The sequence below is a fragment of the Phymastichus coffea genome, unplaced genomic scaffold (assembly GCF_024137745.1).
Source record: "Phymastichus coffea isolate CEN01 unplaced genomic scaffold, Cenicafe_Pcof_1.1 PCOF00035, whole genome shotgun sequence".
Classification (NCBI taxonomy): Eukaryota; Metazoa; Arthropoda; class Insecta; order Hymenoptera; family Eulophidae; genus Phymastichus; species Phymastichus coffea.
This window is the reverse complement of record NW_026706846.1, coordinates 2,394,116-2,408,312: the sequence shown is the minus strand read 5'-3', so window position 1 is coordinate 2,408,312 and position 14,197 is coordinate 2,394,116. Positions and strand designations below refer to the sequence as shown.

The 14,197-nt window shown below is 35.9% G+C and overlaps 1 protein-coding gene across 3 annotated transcripts in view; it reads left to right on the top strand.

Moving 5' to 3' along the window:
- LOC131663397 (NADH-ubiquinone oxidoreductase 75 kDa subunit, mitochondrial) overlaps positions 1-14,197 on the top strand; it is a 779,163-nt gene that overhangs the window by 178,240 nt on the left and 586,726 nt on the right. For 2 of the 3 annotated variants that reach the window (XM_058933788.1, XM_058933787.1), the window contains exon 4: positions 8,915-9,280. The exons of the other annotated variant lie outside the window; for it this stretch is intronic. In XM_058933788.1, coding sequence (XP_058789771.1) covers positions 8,915-9,280 — 366 coding nt within the window. The remainder of the gene's footprint in view (positions 1-8,914; positions 9,281-14,197) is intronic. 3 annotated transcript variants of the gene reach the window in all.

The following is a 14,197-nucleotide window of genomic DNA, read 5'->3' as shown; positions in this document are numbered from 1 at the left end:
GCGCGCGTCATATTTGACGAAAATAAATTTTTGATGAGTGATTCAGATAGGGCTTGGTAATAGCTAAAAAATGGTGTACTTCAAATTTTCGTACGATTTTTTTTCCAAAATTGGCTAATTGTCAAAAATAATAAAAAAATTTCAGAATTTTCAATTTTGCATAATTGTTGCAAAATTTAAAAAAACAATCGATGGCAACCGTGAGTCATATCATTTGAAAGCTCTCCGAAAGACCTTTCAAACGCACCCACGCGCGTCTCTGTAAGTTAATTTCTACCAGAGATATAAAACTTTGAAGTTAGACTGATTTTGCCCGTGGGGGGGTAAAAGTGGCTGACCGGCACTGTATATCAGACGAGTAGATTAATACCATTATGCGTGTTACATCATTGCTTATGTCGCTTATTTCTAAGAGATTGTACTTTCGTTCAATTTCGTTTTCTAATATTAACAATCTCTTGCGTTAAAATGTTTCCAATGGTGCAAACAAAGTTCGATTAAATTTTGTAACAGTATTCGTCGGGCCCGCCGTTATCAAAATCAAGATGACTGAAATAGTATATATGATTGTCATGACATTACAAATAAAAGTATTTCATTCCTTCTATAATTACAGCATAGCATGAAAAGGTACAATAATATCTTGTACAGGAAATATCGTGTTTAGCTGTACAATTTCAGATATGCAAAGGCTGTAATTTATACTTGTATCAGGCACAATATTAATCCGGAATAGTCATAGCTATTTACGATTTTATTTCGTTATTGGTTTTGGTAATGACGGGCCCGACGAGTACTTTTATAAAGTTTATTCGAACTTTGTTTCCACCATTGGAAACATTTCAACGCATGAGGTTGTTAATGTTAAAAAACGAAATTGAACGAAAGTACAATTTCTTTGAAATAAGCGACATAAGCGATGATGCAACACGCATAAAACTATTTATGTACCTTACATTTTTTTCACTATTCAAAAGCAACAACATTGATATTGGAAATATGGGAACCACTATAATAGACAATGTACAGTATATATAATAGTTACTTATTAATCGTATCGATCTACTCGTCTCACGTAGATGAGTGATTTCACATCATTCTCTAGTTTATTGCAGGTACAAACTAACATATATATTTTTTCAGCATATCTATTTGACGTTGCTACTCATATAATAATAATAATAATAACGGGCGCGAGATGTTTGAACGACAGATCCAAGATGCGATCGGGGAAGTAGGCAGTGTCAGGGCCATGACCTCCAAGGTCTAATTGGAGATCATGGATCTGGACTGCCTTGCGACTCCGGAAAACGTGACGGACGCGCTCAGACGAGAGACGGGAGGAGATGCGGACTTCCGAGTCCACATTTTCGGTCCAAACTGCGCTGAACAGTATATGGCGGTCTGCGAATTGGAATCGCGGGAATCCGATACGTTGCTTCGGCGTGATCGGATCGGAATTTGCTAGGTGCCCTGCCGCGTTCGGAAACGACTGACGGTGATAAAATGTTACAGATGCCTAGACTTCGGCCATGTGAAAGCTGAATACACAGGCAAGGACAGGACGAAATGCTGCCGCAAGTGTGGTACATCCGGACACTACGTGACGGAACGTAAAAACAAACCGGTCTAACTACTGTGCTCCGAGGCCGGACACAAGAGCGTCGCCTGCCTTGCCGGAAACGGCAAGTGTGCCATGTTCCGAGCCGCGCTGGAGGAGTACAGGGGACCGGCCGGAAGACGGATAGAATAGTTCAGGGAAACCTGAATCGAAATAAGACAGCAGACATGCTCCTACCTTATATAGCCGACGATTATGAAGCGGACATCCTGATCCTGCGTGAATCATACTGAAGAAGGACGACCCAAACATACATCACGAACGAAACAGACACCACTGCTATCTAGGTAAGGGGAGACACCCAATCTAAAGTCTCCAACGGGATCCCACAATACCTGTTTCGGGTTGTGGAGGATTACCTGAAAAACAGACGGGTAACGTATGAGACGATCGAAGGACAAGTAACGAGACAAGTCACCGCTGGGGTGGCACAGGAGTCGATACTGGGACCTGACTTTTTGATTAATTTATACGATAGCTTGCTTTGGCTTGGGATACCGCTCGCAGTGACCCTCGTCACCTATGCTGATGACGCGGCGGCGTTGATTACGGAGCGGTCTCCCGAAATGGCGCAGCTGACGTTGAACCAAACTATGAGACGAATTGGACGATGGATGACAGACCACGGACTATAACTCGCAAAAGAAATACGGAACTGACGTTTCTCACGAGAAGACGCATACAGACAATACTACACATGAGGGTAGGGACATACGAGATGAGACCAAGAGGGAAGTCAAATATCTTGGGGTAACCCTCGATATGAAGATAACCTTCTGGCTTCATATACAAAAGACAACCCGGAGAGCGGCAGAAAGGATAGCATCCTTGAGTCGCTTGATAGCAAATACGACGGGACCGAGATCGGGAAACTGCGAATCGCTTGCTCCTACCAAACGGTTTCTGCGCAGGCTGTTTTGGTGGTGACTGGCGTAATACCCGTGGATCTCCTGGCCTTTGAACGAAAAAGGATCTACGGGAGCAGCGTGGACATAGGATGAAAGAACGCGACAATCGCCGAGCGTAACAGGACAATTTAGATGTAGCAAGGTCGATGGATAGAAGAACGAGGTGGTAACTGGACGAAATGACTGATATGGAACTTGAGGCTGTGGCTCAGAAGGAAATTTGGTGATGTAAATTTTTACGTCACCCAGCTCTTGATGGCTCACAGCTACTTCCGACGGTATCTTTACAATATGAATAGAGTACGAATACCCAACTGTAAGTATTGTGGACACGAAAGAGACGACGCGGAACACACATTTTTCGTGTGTGACCGCTGGACAAGACTCAGACAGGAACTAGAAACAACGGTCGGCAACATCACCCCCGATAACATTGTGGAGGTGATGCTGCATGAACTCCAATGGTGGCGCTTAATCGCTACCGATATGAAAACTATACTGAGACATAAGAACGCGGATGACTGCTTGACAGATGACTGAGCAGACGGAGTGACGCGACGTAACAAGATACGGAGGAACGACACGAACGGACGAACACAGATAGAACCTCCATTTTTATACTAAATATTGCTATTCAATTATGAAATATATTTTTGATAAGAAACATAAACAAGTAACTATGAATTTGATTATTCTTACAATTACAGCATTATATTTAACAAAAAAGGCTGGAATAATATTGTTCAAGGAAACCAATATAGCATGCAAAACTATTGAAGATTGAAGAATAAATTTGAGTATAATAAAAAAAATTATATGATTATTATGCCTTCTCGCCTGAAGAACTTTACTTATCCTGAAAGGTGTAGGGGCTTGTCGGAGGGGCGGGGGGAGATCGATATTTACAATTGATTACCGTTGCAAGCTATACAAGATGTTATTCTTGCAAATAAAATATTTTTAAATAAAGTTAGTTATAATTAATAATAACAAACAAATATATGAAAAATATTGAAATATTACAACAAAAATGTCTTGTTATTCATTTGTTTCAAACTGATAATGAAAACTGTCCAGGAAAAAAATACTATTTTGTGTATGTTAAAACTGATTTTGATTACTTTTTCCATACATTAATATATTTCTTCAAAATATAATTTTACATAATTCGAAATTATATTACTATACAAACTCATTAAATCATTAAATCTATTTGTCTGAAATGACACCTAATTGTCGAAGAGTTGATAAAAAATTAAATAATTTATTTAAATTATATATGCCTGTAATATTTGTATAAACGTTTCACATAACAGACATCATATGTCGAAATTTCGACACCACAAACAATATAATTTATACTACAACAATATTTAATTAACCACTTAACTGGCAAAACTTTTCTGACTTTTCGTGCCAAAATTGGCAGCCGTAATTCATATTTCTAGATGTACATAGTGGGTAAGAGCCCAGGCTTCTGTGTAAGAGGTCGCGGGTTCGAGCCCCGGATATGTGAAGAGTTTCAGAAATGAAATTTTCATATGTGTGTTAGTACGTTGCGCGTGAAATTTGAAAAGTCACCTTACTTTTTGAACACACCTCGTATGTTAGCTACTTTACGTTTCATCCAAGTTTTTTTTAGATCACAATGAACAGATTCCATTGCTTGTTCAATGAAAAACCCAAGCTCTTTTTTATTTTTTAAACAGAAATACGATACGTGATGAAATACTTCATGAGCTATAGAAGTAACGTTAATATATAAATCTAAATAACTTTGACGAAATGCCTTTATTGTATAAACAAAATTTTTGTTTTCTAACTTTTCAGAAAAATACAAATCAACGACTGATCGAAAATCAGTAAAACATTTAGCGAATTTCAAACAATTAATATTGCACTTTCTACGGAAAACATCTATTCTGTTTAACAAAGTGTTACAAAAATTTCCTGCAAAAGCAGGTTCGCCATAAGTTATTTCTCATGTTATATTACAACCTTTAGCCTACTTCTCATTATCTTTTTTGAACTCTAAAGACATGTGTTTGTATACTGTATAAACTATACTAGTCATCTTTGGTCGTATATTTGACATATTTATTTTAATTTTTTTGGCATAATAAACACAATTTTGTTCGATTTTCTTCGTGGGTACAAGCATGGTATTTTGAGTAACGTATCATTTTTTTCACATTTGCGCAAACAAAAGCACGATGGAAATCGAACTAAGCTTAGTTAAATAAATAAATTTGATAGTAATCGCAGCCGATTCTATGAGTATCAGCTCTATCTTATTATAATACTTGGTGTACGCAAAATGTAAACAAAGAGATAAAGCCGGTAATATCAACCAATGTGTCTATGAACAAGTTCTCTTACTAAATTTTCAAGTATATAACGTTTTTGAATTTACAATGTAAGCTATGATAATCGATGAGCTATATTTTTGTTCATTATTTTGCTTTAAAAAATGTAAAATTCATTATATATATAGTCGAAAAGTATAAATAAATTATCTTTTGTTAAAAATTAATCATATTATTTATTTATAAAACCATAACCATTTGTTACTCAAACATTAAAACGTCATAATACGAGTAAATTCTATAAAATGTCGATAAAAAACATTAAATTAGCAAAAAGAAAGGCTGGATTCTAGATTTTCATTTTATTTGGAATGGTTTTCTAAAGGGCCCTTCAATCATATTCAGGAATAAAATCTATAGGTGTTTTTCATTTGATTACAATTTTTTTAAATACACTATTACATTTAGAAGAAACATATATATGTGTTAAATATGTTTATGTATGATTTATTTTTGTTACTCGTTGTTACCAATAAAGAGTTCATAATTTTGGTTGAGATAAATACTTTTTTTTTTTGGCATTAAAAAGTTTGGAAAAAAAAAGTTGTTGATAAAATTTAAGTGTTATAATTTCGATGAGAAAAATTAAAAGTATTTACGATTCAGATTTATTTCCTCATATTTCAAGTTTTTTTTAAATAACAGAATTTATTTATTTAATAAATTATTTTGTTATTTTATGTAAAATGCTTATATTATAAAGTTGAATAAAATATTTTTCCCAAAAACTTATTATAATGTTATTTTTATATATTTTGTATAAAAACTGTAATGAGTATTCCTCGTTTCACGAATTGAATCACGCGGACGGAGTGGCATCAACTGTGAGGCGAACAAAGCGGTGAGACCGAGAGAGCGAGAGAGAGACAGAGAGAGGGGTCGCACGTATGTGTACCGGTAGTTTTTTCCTGTCCGCTCGAGTCACCGCATATAATCTTGAAAGAAATAAAATGTTTCCAGGATTTCGGCTTGATGACTGATAGAGCGGGGAAGAAAAGCCAGACCTAACGTGATATCCACGCGTCGAACAGTAAGCAGCCTCTTGTGAATCACTGCGACGAATCTCCCGTGCGATTTCGCGCGTTCACTTTTGTGTGACGATCTACTGGCGAGACCGAGGTCCATCTCAAATACCAGAGCGGAATCCCGAGCTCGACGAGCAGAAGCGTGCGCGCGATTTAACTTAGCTTCGCGTATATTTTCTCTCTCGCACGTACAGCGATTTCTTGTTTGCGTGCGTCGGGTTTGGCATTGTCGCCGTTGTTAAATCGTTTATAGTGGCTGCCGGACCGACGACTCGTACCCTCTACCTATCAGTTTAATAAAGCCAAGGTGCTCGATGTTCTAACCATCTTCTGCTGGTCGATTTTCTGCATTCCCTCGTCGAATGAACTCCCGAGCATCGAGTGTATCGGCATCAGTCGCGTGAGTTTTCGCAATCTTTCCTCTTCTAGCACTCGACAATCACCTGCCTCTCGACTTCTCACATAGAAAATGAGAGCAATTAACGGGGTAGTAGCTGCGTTGAACAACGTCGTCGAAGTGTGCAGCCGGCACAGTAGTAGGGCGAAGATCCAGCGTCTTGCCCGCATGTATGACCTTGCACGCGAACGTAGCACCCTTTGTACGCAAGCATATACTCGCGGTCACGTACGCTGCGACGCCCCTTTGCCCAAATATTCGCCCCATTACAAACGTATGAACGGTGGTAGTGTTATTATCAGCAGCTCAATGATCTGTTGACGCTGTCGATAAACCGTTAGCTCGGGTTGTCACGTGTCAAGTCATTTGAGATCCACGATTTTTCGGACGATTCGTTGCATGCTTACACTGCAGTAGCTTACCTTCGAATTGACGATAGGAATGTCTAATATCGCTTTTCGCTGGTCAGTGCTAAAATCAAAGTTTCATTGATGAAATCTGTGAGTATTATAGATCTCGCGTTACTCGGCGCTATACTGTTCGTGAAACTTATGTGTTATTTGCTCAAGTTCAATTTTTTGAAGTATGTAACGATCCATTTTTGGTTTGACAGCCAAATTTTGCTTAAGTGACTTCAAAAGGATATGTGCCACTGGAAGACCTTCATTGTACGAGGTGTGATCAAAAAGTAAGGTGAATTTTGAAATTTAGCGGGCTACGTCCGTTCGATCTTCGACTTTTTTATTTGGTTATGTCGGTACACTCGTCTAGAACATACGTTCCAAATTTCAACTTTGTAGTATATTTGGTTTGTTTGTGAGAGGCATCAAAGTTAGAAGTGTTTTGCGTGCTCCACGATTTGCTGCTGTCTAAAAACATGGATCAAAGAGTTTGCATTAAATTTTGTGTGAAAAATGGAATCAAATGTTCCAAAACACTTGAAATGCTGAAAGTGGCATACGGTGAGTCTACTTTAAGCCAAAAAAATGCTTACAAGTGGTATAAACTCTTCAAAGAAGGCCGAGAAGACACCGACGACGAACCTCGTTCTGGACGCCCCAGCACATCAACAACTGATGAGAATGTTGAAGAAGTGAAGAAAATAGTGTTGGGAAATCGTCGAATTACCATTAGAGAAATTGCTGATGATATTGGCATCTCATTTGGTTCGTGCCAATCAATTTTGACGAGTGTTTTAGACATGAGACGTGTGTCAGCGAAGTTTGTTCCGAAATTGCTCAATTTCGACCAAAAGAAACGTCGCATGAGCATCGGCTAAGAGCTACTGAATGACGTCAACGATGATCCAGATTTACTCAACAGGGTTATAACAGGTGACGAAACATGGGTATACGGTTACGACGTCGAGACTAAGACTCAATCGTCCCAGTGGAGGCATTCTGGATCACCAAGACCAAAAAAAGCACGCCAAGTTCGATCAAATGTAAAGGTTTTGCTTACAGTTTTCTTTGACTGCAGGGGCGTGGTGCATCATGAGTTCTTGCCACAGGGTAGAACAGTAAATAAGGAATATTACCTGCAAGTTATGCGCAATTTGCGCGAAGCAATCCGCCAGAAACGTCCGAATTAGTGGAAAAATAAAAATTGGCTTTTGCACCATGATAACGCCCCTGCTCACACATCGTTGCTTGTGTGCGAATTTTTAGCTAAAACCAACACAGTAACGATGCCACAGGCACCGTATTCCCCAGATCTGGCCCCCTGTGACTTCTTCTTGTTCCCAAAACTGAAGAGGCCCATGAAAGGACGGCGTTTTGCCACGATTGAGGAGATAAAGACGGCATCGAAGGATGAACTAAACAAGATCACAAAAAATGATTTTTTAAAATGCTTTGAGGATTGGAAAAAGCGTTGGCACAAGTGCATTATATCCGAGGGGGATTACTTCGAAGGAGATAAAATAAAAGTTGATTTATAAATAAATATTTTTTGAGAAAAATAAAAATTCACCTTACTTTTTGATCACACCTCGTATATCGTATATCGTTAATTCAAACATAACTTCCATGGTTTCTTGAGCTCGTGTTGTAATGAAGTAAAATCCAGCTAATTTGACTACTCTCGACGCTTCACCTCCTAAGCTGAAATCGTATGATTTATGGTGGCGCGGATCTACCTTGCTTATCATTCAATCACAAAACTGGCTACAACCACCATAGAACGTGTAAACTCTGTACACCTCACATTAATTCTCTCACATTAGTCGAGTTTGAAACGGTCGATGTGCGTTACTGCCTGATGTGTACGACCGTTGCTTTAGTGGATAAGAGAAAAAGCCAGGCAAGGCTCTTATTATTAGCCGAGACATCTCGCGGTCATCCAATTTGATAACGCACATGACACGTTTGGCAAGTTAGCTCAATTTATGCAGTATAAGTAACTTTACAATTTCTTTAGAAATATAGTTATGTTGTTTTTATAATTTAATCTTGCATATAAAATTATTATATTAATATAACTTTTTTAAAGTAAAATAATATTTTGAAATGCTAATGCATTTATGAGATTATGTAACATTAAAAGGTAAATTGATTATGTATAAGTTATGTTTATCTAAGATAAGGAATAATTTTTAGCCAGTTGCGGCTTGTGCTATGCCTGTGATGAAAGGCTGGAGAGTGAAGACCAATTCTAATCTATCTCGTAAAGCAAGAGAAGGAGTAATGGAATTTTTGTTAGTCAATCATCCTTTAGATTGTCCCATTTGTGATCAAGGAGGTGAATGTGATCTACAAGATCAAAGTATGGCTTTTGGTAACGATCGAAGTCGGTTTACTGATATTAATTTCAGTGGAAAAAGAGCTGTCGAAGATAAAGATATGGGTCCTCTCATCAAAACCGTTATGACCAGATGCATACACTGTACCAGATGTATACGCTTTGCTTCTGAAATCGCTGGTATAGATGATTTAGGTACAACAGGTCGAGGGAATGATATGCAGGTAATTAGCTATTATTTCTCACAGTATTTTCTTAATAAATATTTTATTGATTTGTGTGAATCATTATTATTAATGGATTTCTTTTATTAATATTCATTTTTTAGTTAATATACATAACATTGCAAGTCATATTAGCCCCATTCATATAAATGCCCTTACACAATATATTCATTTATTACGTCTATTAATATATATTCTTTTATATTTTTTTCAAACTTATTGTGACGTAGGAGTCACTCTCAGGTACGCTTCGAGTAAGCGTGTTCTCAGGATTGCTGCTTTTAGTTGGCGTTAAATGCTTGATCCAGGGTGAGTACTATTGCTGCTAGAAAAAACTGTTTTCTACTCGGGAATAATAACATTATGAGTACACTAGACTAACGTTTAATGTGCTCTTAAGGGAATTTAATGTCAATCCACCAGATTCTCGCTTAATGGATTTCTGAAAAATAAAGAAGGACTAAAGAGAAAAGGAAAGTAAATGCTATGCAGATTTATTCCATTCATAAAAATTTCTATAATTTTTTTTTTTCGTTTGGATGATTAATATGATTGCAAGTGCTTCGGCACTAAATGTGCCCAAGTTAATAAATTTTATCCACATCTTATTCTCTGTTTTGACAACAATTGTTCCATTACATTGTCATTCATCAATCTTCCTGATCCCATCGTAATCTTTTATGGCCTATCCACGGATTTCTCGGGCTAAATCTTTTATTACAGAAGTTTGTTCCATAGAGAACATGAGGCGATTTATTAGTTCATGTAAATCCTTTTCTGTATATATTCCACTCGTAGCTAGAGAAGGAATATTTAAAATTTCCAGGTTAAGCCAGAAAAAGGCTTAAGAGTAGTGGCTGTTTTTGCTTCTACCACTTTAAGTAAAAACTTATACCAATCTTCATTGAAATAAAAGAATATAGATAGCAAAACATTACAATCAACTATTATTCCATAGGCTTTTAAAATCTGAGTTTTAGATTTAAAAAATCTAGTATGATTGTTATGGATTCCTTTCAATTGGGTATGCACTTAACGATATGCACTACGTCTCCTGCTGTTTCAGCCATGTATCCGGGTCCCCTCACAAGATTATATACAAACTGGTCAAGAAATTGTGTAGCCATTGCAAGTGCATTTTTCAAAATTTCTCTTTCTTGCCTACAACGTTGTACCACAACATTCTTGTACAGATTTATCAGTTGTGATCTAATATAACACTCTACAATTATAAATTTGGATTTTACATACGCAAATATATCTAGATCACTTAAAGATTCTTCTACTAAAGAATGGCATATTGTCTTTAACTACATAAATGAATAACTTTGGATGTTCAGTAACAACAATCTCATAACCGCATACATATCACTTATATTTAGATATTATTTATAGATATATATAGAATATATATAGATGTATTCACCTTTAATTTCATTGACCACACTATTGTATAACAGGTTATATCTGTCGAAGCTAAAAAATAACGAGGCCTGCTTTTCCAAAAGATATGATCACCTTCGGAATCAGTACAGTGTTCGCTTCTTAATTTACATCTGGTACCGCTACGTAAAATTATTCGATTATTACTTAGGTACAGGGGGTATACTCTTGTAAAGTTATTTTTATTTTGGTTTGTACCACTGCTGCACTCCAACTTCTATAAACATCGGACTAACTACCTGTGGTACAATCTCCATTTTAAGTTACACTACCTGCAAGTATTGTTGGTCTAATAGTAGTTTGGTTATCTTTAATGTCACGGAATATATACAAGTTATCAAAATAAAATACCGTTTTTGTACAAATTATAAAAATTCTGTCAACTTATATCAATTCAATAATCAATTGCACTGTTTTCTATTATTACGAGTGCATTCTATAATAATAACACAGGTTTACAAAAAAAAAAAGATGTCCGGATCTTGGGTCAGACCATATTTTTCTTATGTATTTTTTGACGCTGAATTCAAAGAAATTTTTGGTTTTGCTCTATTACGTCAGAATTTTTGGCAAAATCAAAAAATATGTCGAAAAAGTCGATTATTTTGTAAGAAATACGACAAACCTTGGACAATATTCAACATAAAGAAAACGAATATGTAATACCACTCAATACATCCAAAATGTTAAAGCACTAACCGTTTAATCAAAAACGTCAACTTCAACGCCGACCCTTAACCCTCTTACCTCCTAACACTACCCCTAACAAACCACAAGCACGCTCACCCACGTAATCCAGAAAACAGTGAATTTAATCGCTAGTTTTTTAGCCATCAATCTGGTATAATACAGTGAGAAGATTAAACTATCAACTTTCTGGTTAAGCAGATGTATCTCACCATTCAGGCCTTATCCTATGAACCCCTAAAACTACCCCTAACAAACCACAAGTAGGCTCACCCACATAACCCAGGGAGTAGCAAGTTGAATCGCCAGTTTTCTATAAAATAATCAAGTTTAATACAAATAGAATGTTGAACCATCTACTCTTTGATTAACTAAATCTACCTGAATACCTTTTTATAACCCTTCAACTCCCTCACACTACTTCTAACAAACCACTAGCTTGCTCATCCATATTAATAAGATAAAAAGTTGTTTAATTGCCAGTTATCTTGGGAACAATTCATTTCATCCAATTAAATCTACCTTCTGATCAATAAAATTAACCTGAATACCTACCCTTAGCGCTCGGATCCTATTACACCATCTCTAACATACTTGAAACAGGCTATCTCTCAAACAGCAAGTTTAATCTGTAGTTTTAAATAAAAAAAATGAGTTCAATACTATCAGAAGGGCCCTGTGTGCTGGTCTGCTTTTAGTTTTTTACGTGTATGAGTAGCCTACCATCTTATTCTATTTTTGAGCTTACGAAATATCATGTCATTTTAATCAATAAAAATATATCTAGCATTTTATAGAATATATCTCTACACTTTTAACCCACAAACCCAAACGTACGAAGCTCAAATTAATAAATTCGAAGCCTTTAAACTCTCGTTCCCCTGATTTCAAGCTCATAAAACTGTAATGTAATAAAATCGAAGTTATTTAAACTTCAAGCTCACAAATTCAAAGTTTACGATTTCAAAACCCACCGCATTTAAGCCCACAAATCCAAAGCTGCTTAAAATCAGAACCCCCAATTGAATGCATATAAATTGGAAGCTTATGAAACCTAAGACAACAAATTATAAACTCCAAATCTACTTTTCTAAAGCCCAAGTTTCAAAACCGCAAACCTCAAATCCCAAATTCTAACACAGACCAAAAAATTCAAGTTCTCTCTAAACCCACAAAACTGAATTCTGTATACATACTTGCAAATATGCGTAATTAATGAAAAGTTCTGTATCGAGGATGGTCTGATAGTGATTGTAGTTTTCAATTTCTTTATTTATGATTATTTTGTAAATTCATATTTTTTCGTCGTTAACATTTTAGGATAAAAATGGAAAAAATGAATCAGTGTAGTAACGATCCCAATCACTTCTGTATTATGTGTGGTGAATACCTTACAAGTAAAGAACGAAAAAAATTCACGGATTTATTGCAATCTTGGTATATTGAATGTTACGAGAAATCTTCAAATGAAATCCAAAAGCCATGGATTCCACAGACTATCTGTGTAAAGTGCATTCACAGACTAAGACGGTGGAAGAACGGTGACGATAGCACAAGACATTTTTTATCTCCGATGATATGGAGAAAACCTCAAAATCATAGGAATGATTGTTACTTTTGTTTGCGTAACACTACGGGTTATAACATTAAAAATAAATACAACATTACATATCCAAAAGTATCTTCAGTGACTTTTCCAATCATCAATGATGAAATTAGTACCATAAGGAGAAAATCTAATGAACAACTTGAAACTAATGATGTGATTGTAGATGAAGAAGAGATTACAGATTCTGATTTCTGATAATACTGAATCTGAACATGAAGATTCTCATTGTCATGACAGTTTTTTTTTTTTTTTTTTTTCGAAGAGAAGACTCCAATTTTATTTAACCAATTGACATTAAACGATCTTGTACGAGAGTTAGATCTTTCTAAAAGACGTTCAGAACTACTTGCTTCTAGGCTGCAAGAAAAAAACTTGTTAGAAAAAGGAACTAAGGTTACTCATTACCGCAATAGAGATGAGCCTTTCAGAAAATATTTTTTGGAAAAAAACTTTTTGGTATATTGTTGTAATATCAAAGGACTTATAAACGAGTTAAATGCAGATTACTTAGCTGAGGATTGGAGACTTTTCTTGGATTCTTCAAAAAGAAGTTTTAAAGCTTTACTACTGCATAATGGTAATAAATATGCTTCGGTGCCAGTTGCTCATTCTGTAGTGCTTACTGAAGAATATGAATCCATCAGTTTTGTATTAAAGAAACTTAATTACGAAAAGCACCAATGGCTCATTTGCACAGATTTAAAGATTGTCACTATAATTCTAGGACAGCAAAGTGGTTTCACTAAGTATCCTTGTTTTATTTGCAAATGGGACAGTCGTGATCATGAACAGCACTATATAGAAAAAAATTGGCCAATAAGAGAAGAGTTAAAACCTGGAGATAAAAATATTATTTTAAAGAAATTAGTTGATCCTTCTAAAATACTATTACCACCATTACACATCAAGTTAGGTTTAATAAAACAATTTATAAAAGCTTTAAAAGCTCAAAATAGTAATGCCTTCATCTACTTACGTACTAAATTTCCCAAGTTGTCAGAAGCCAAAATTAAGGAAGGTATGTTTGATGGTCCACAGATAAGAGAATTGTTAAAAGATCAAACTTTTGAAGAAAAAATGACAGATTTAGAAAGAAAAGCTTGGAAAGGTTTTAGAGAAGTAGTCACTAAATTTTTAGGAAATAATAAAGATCCTCAGTATAAACAAATTGTTGAAAA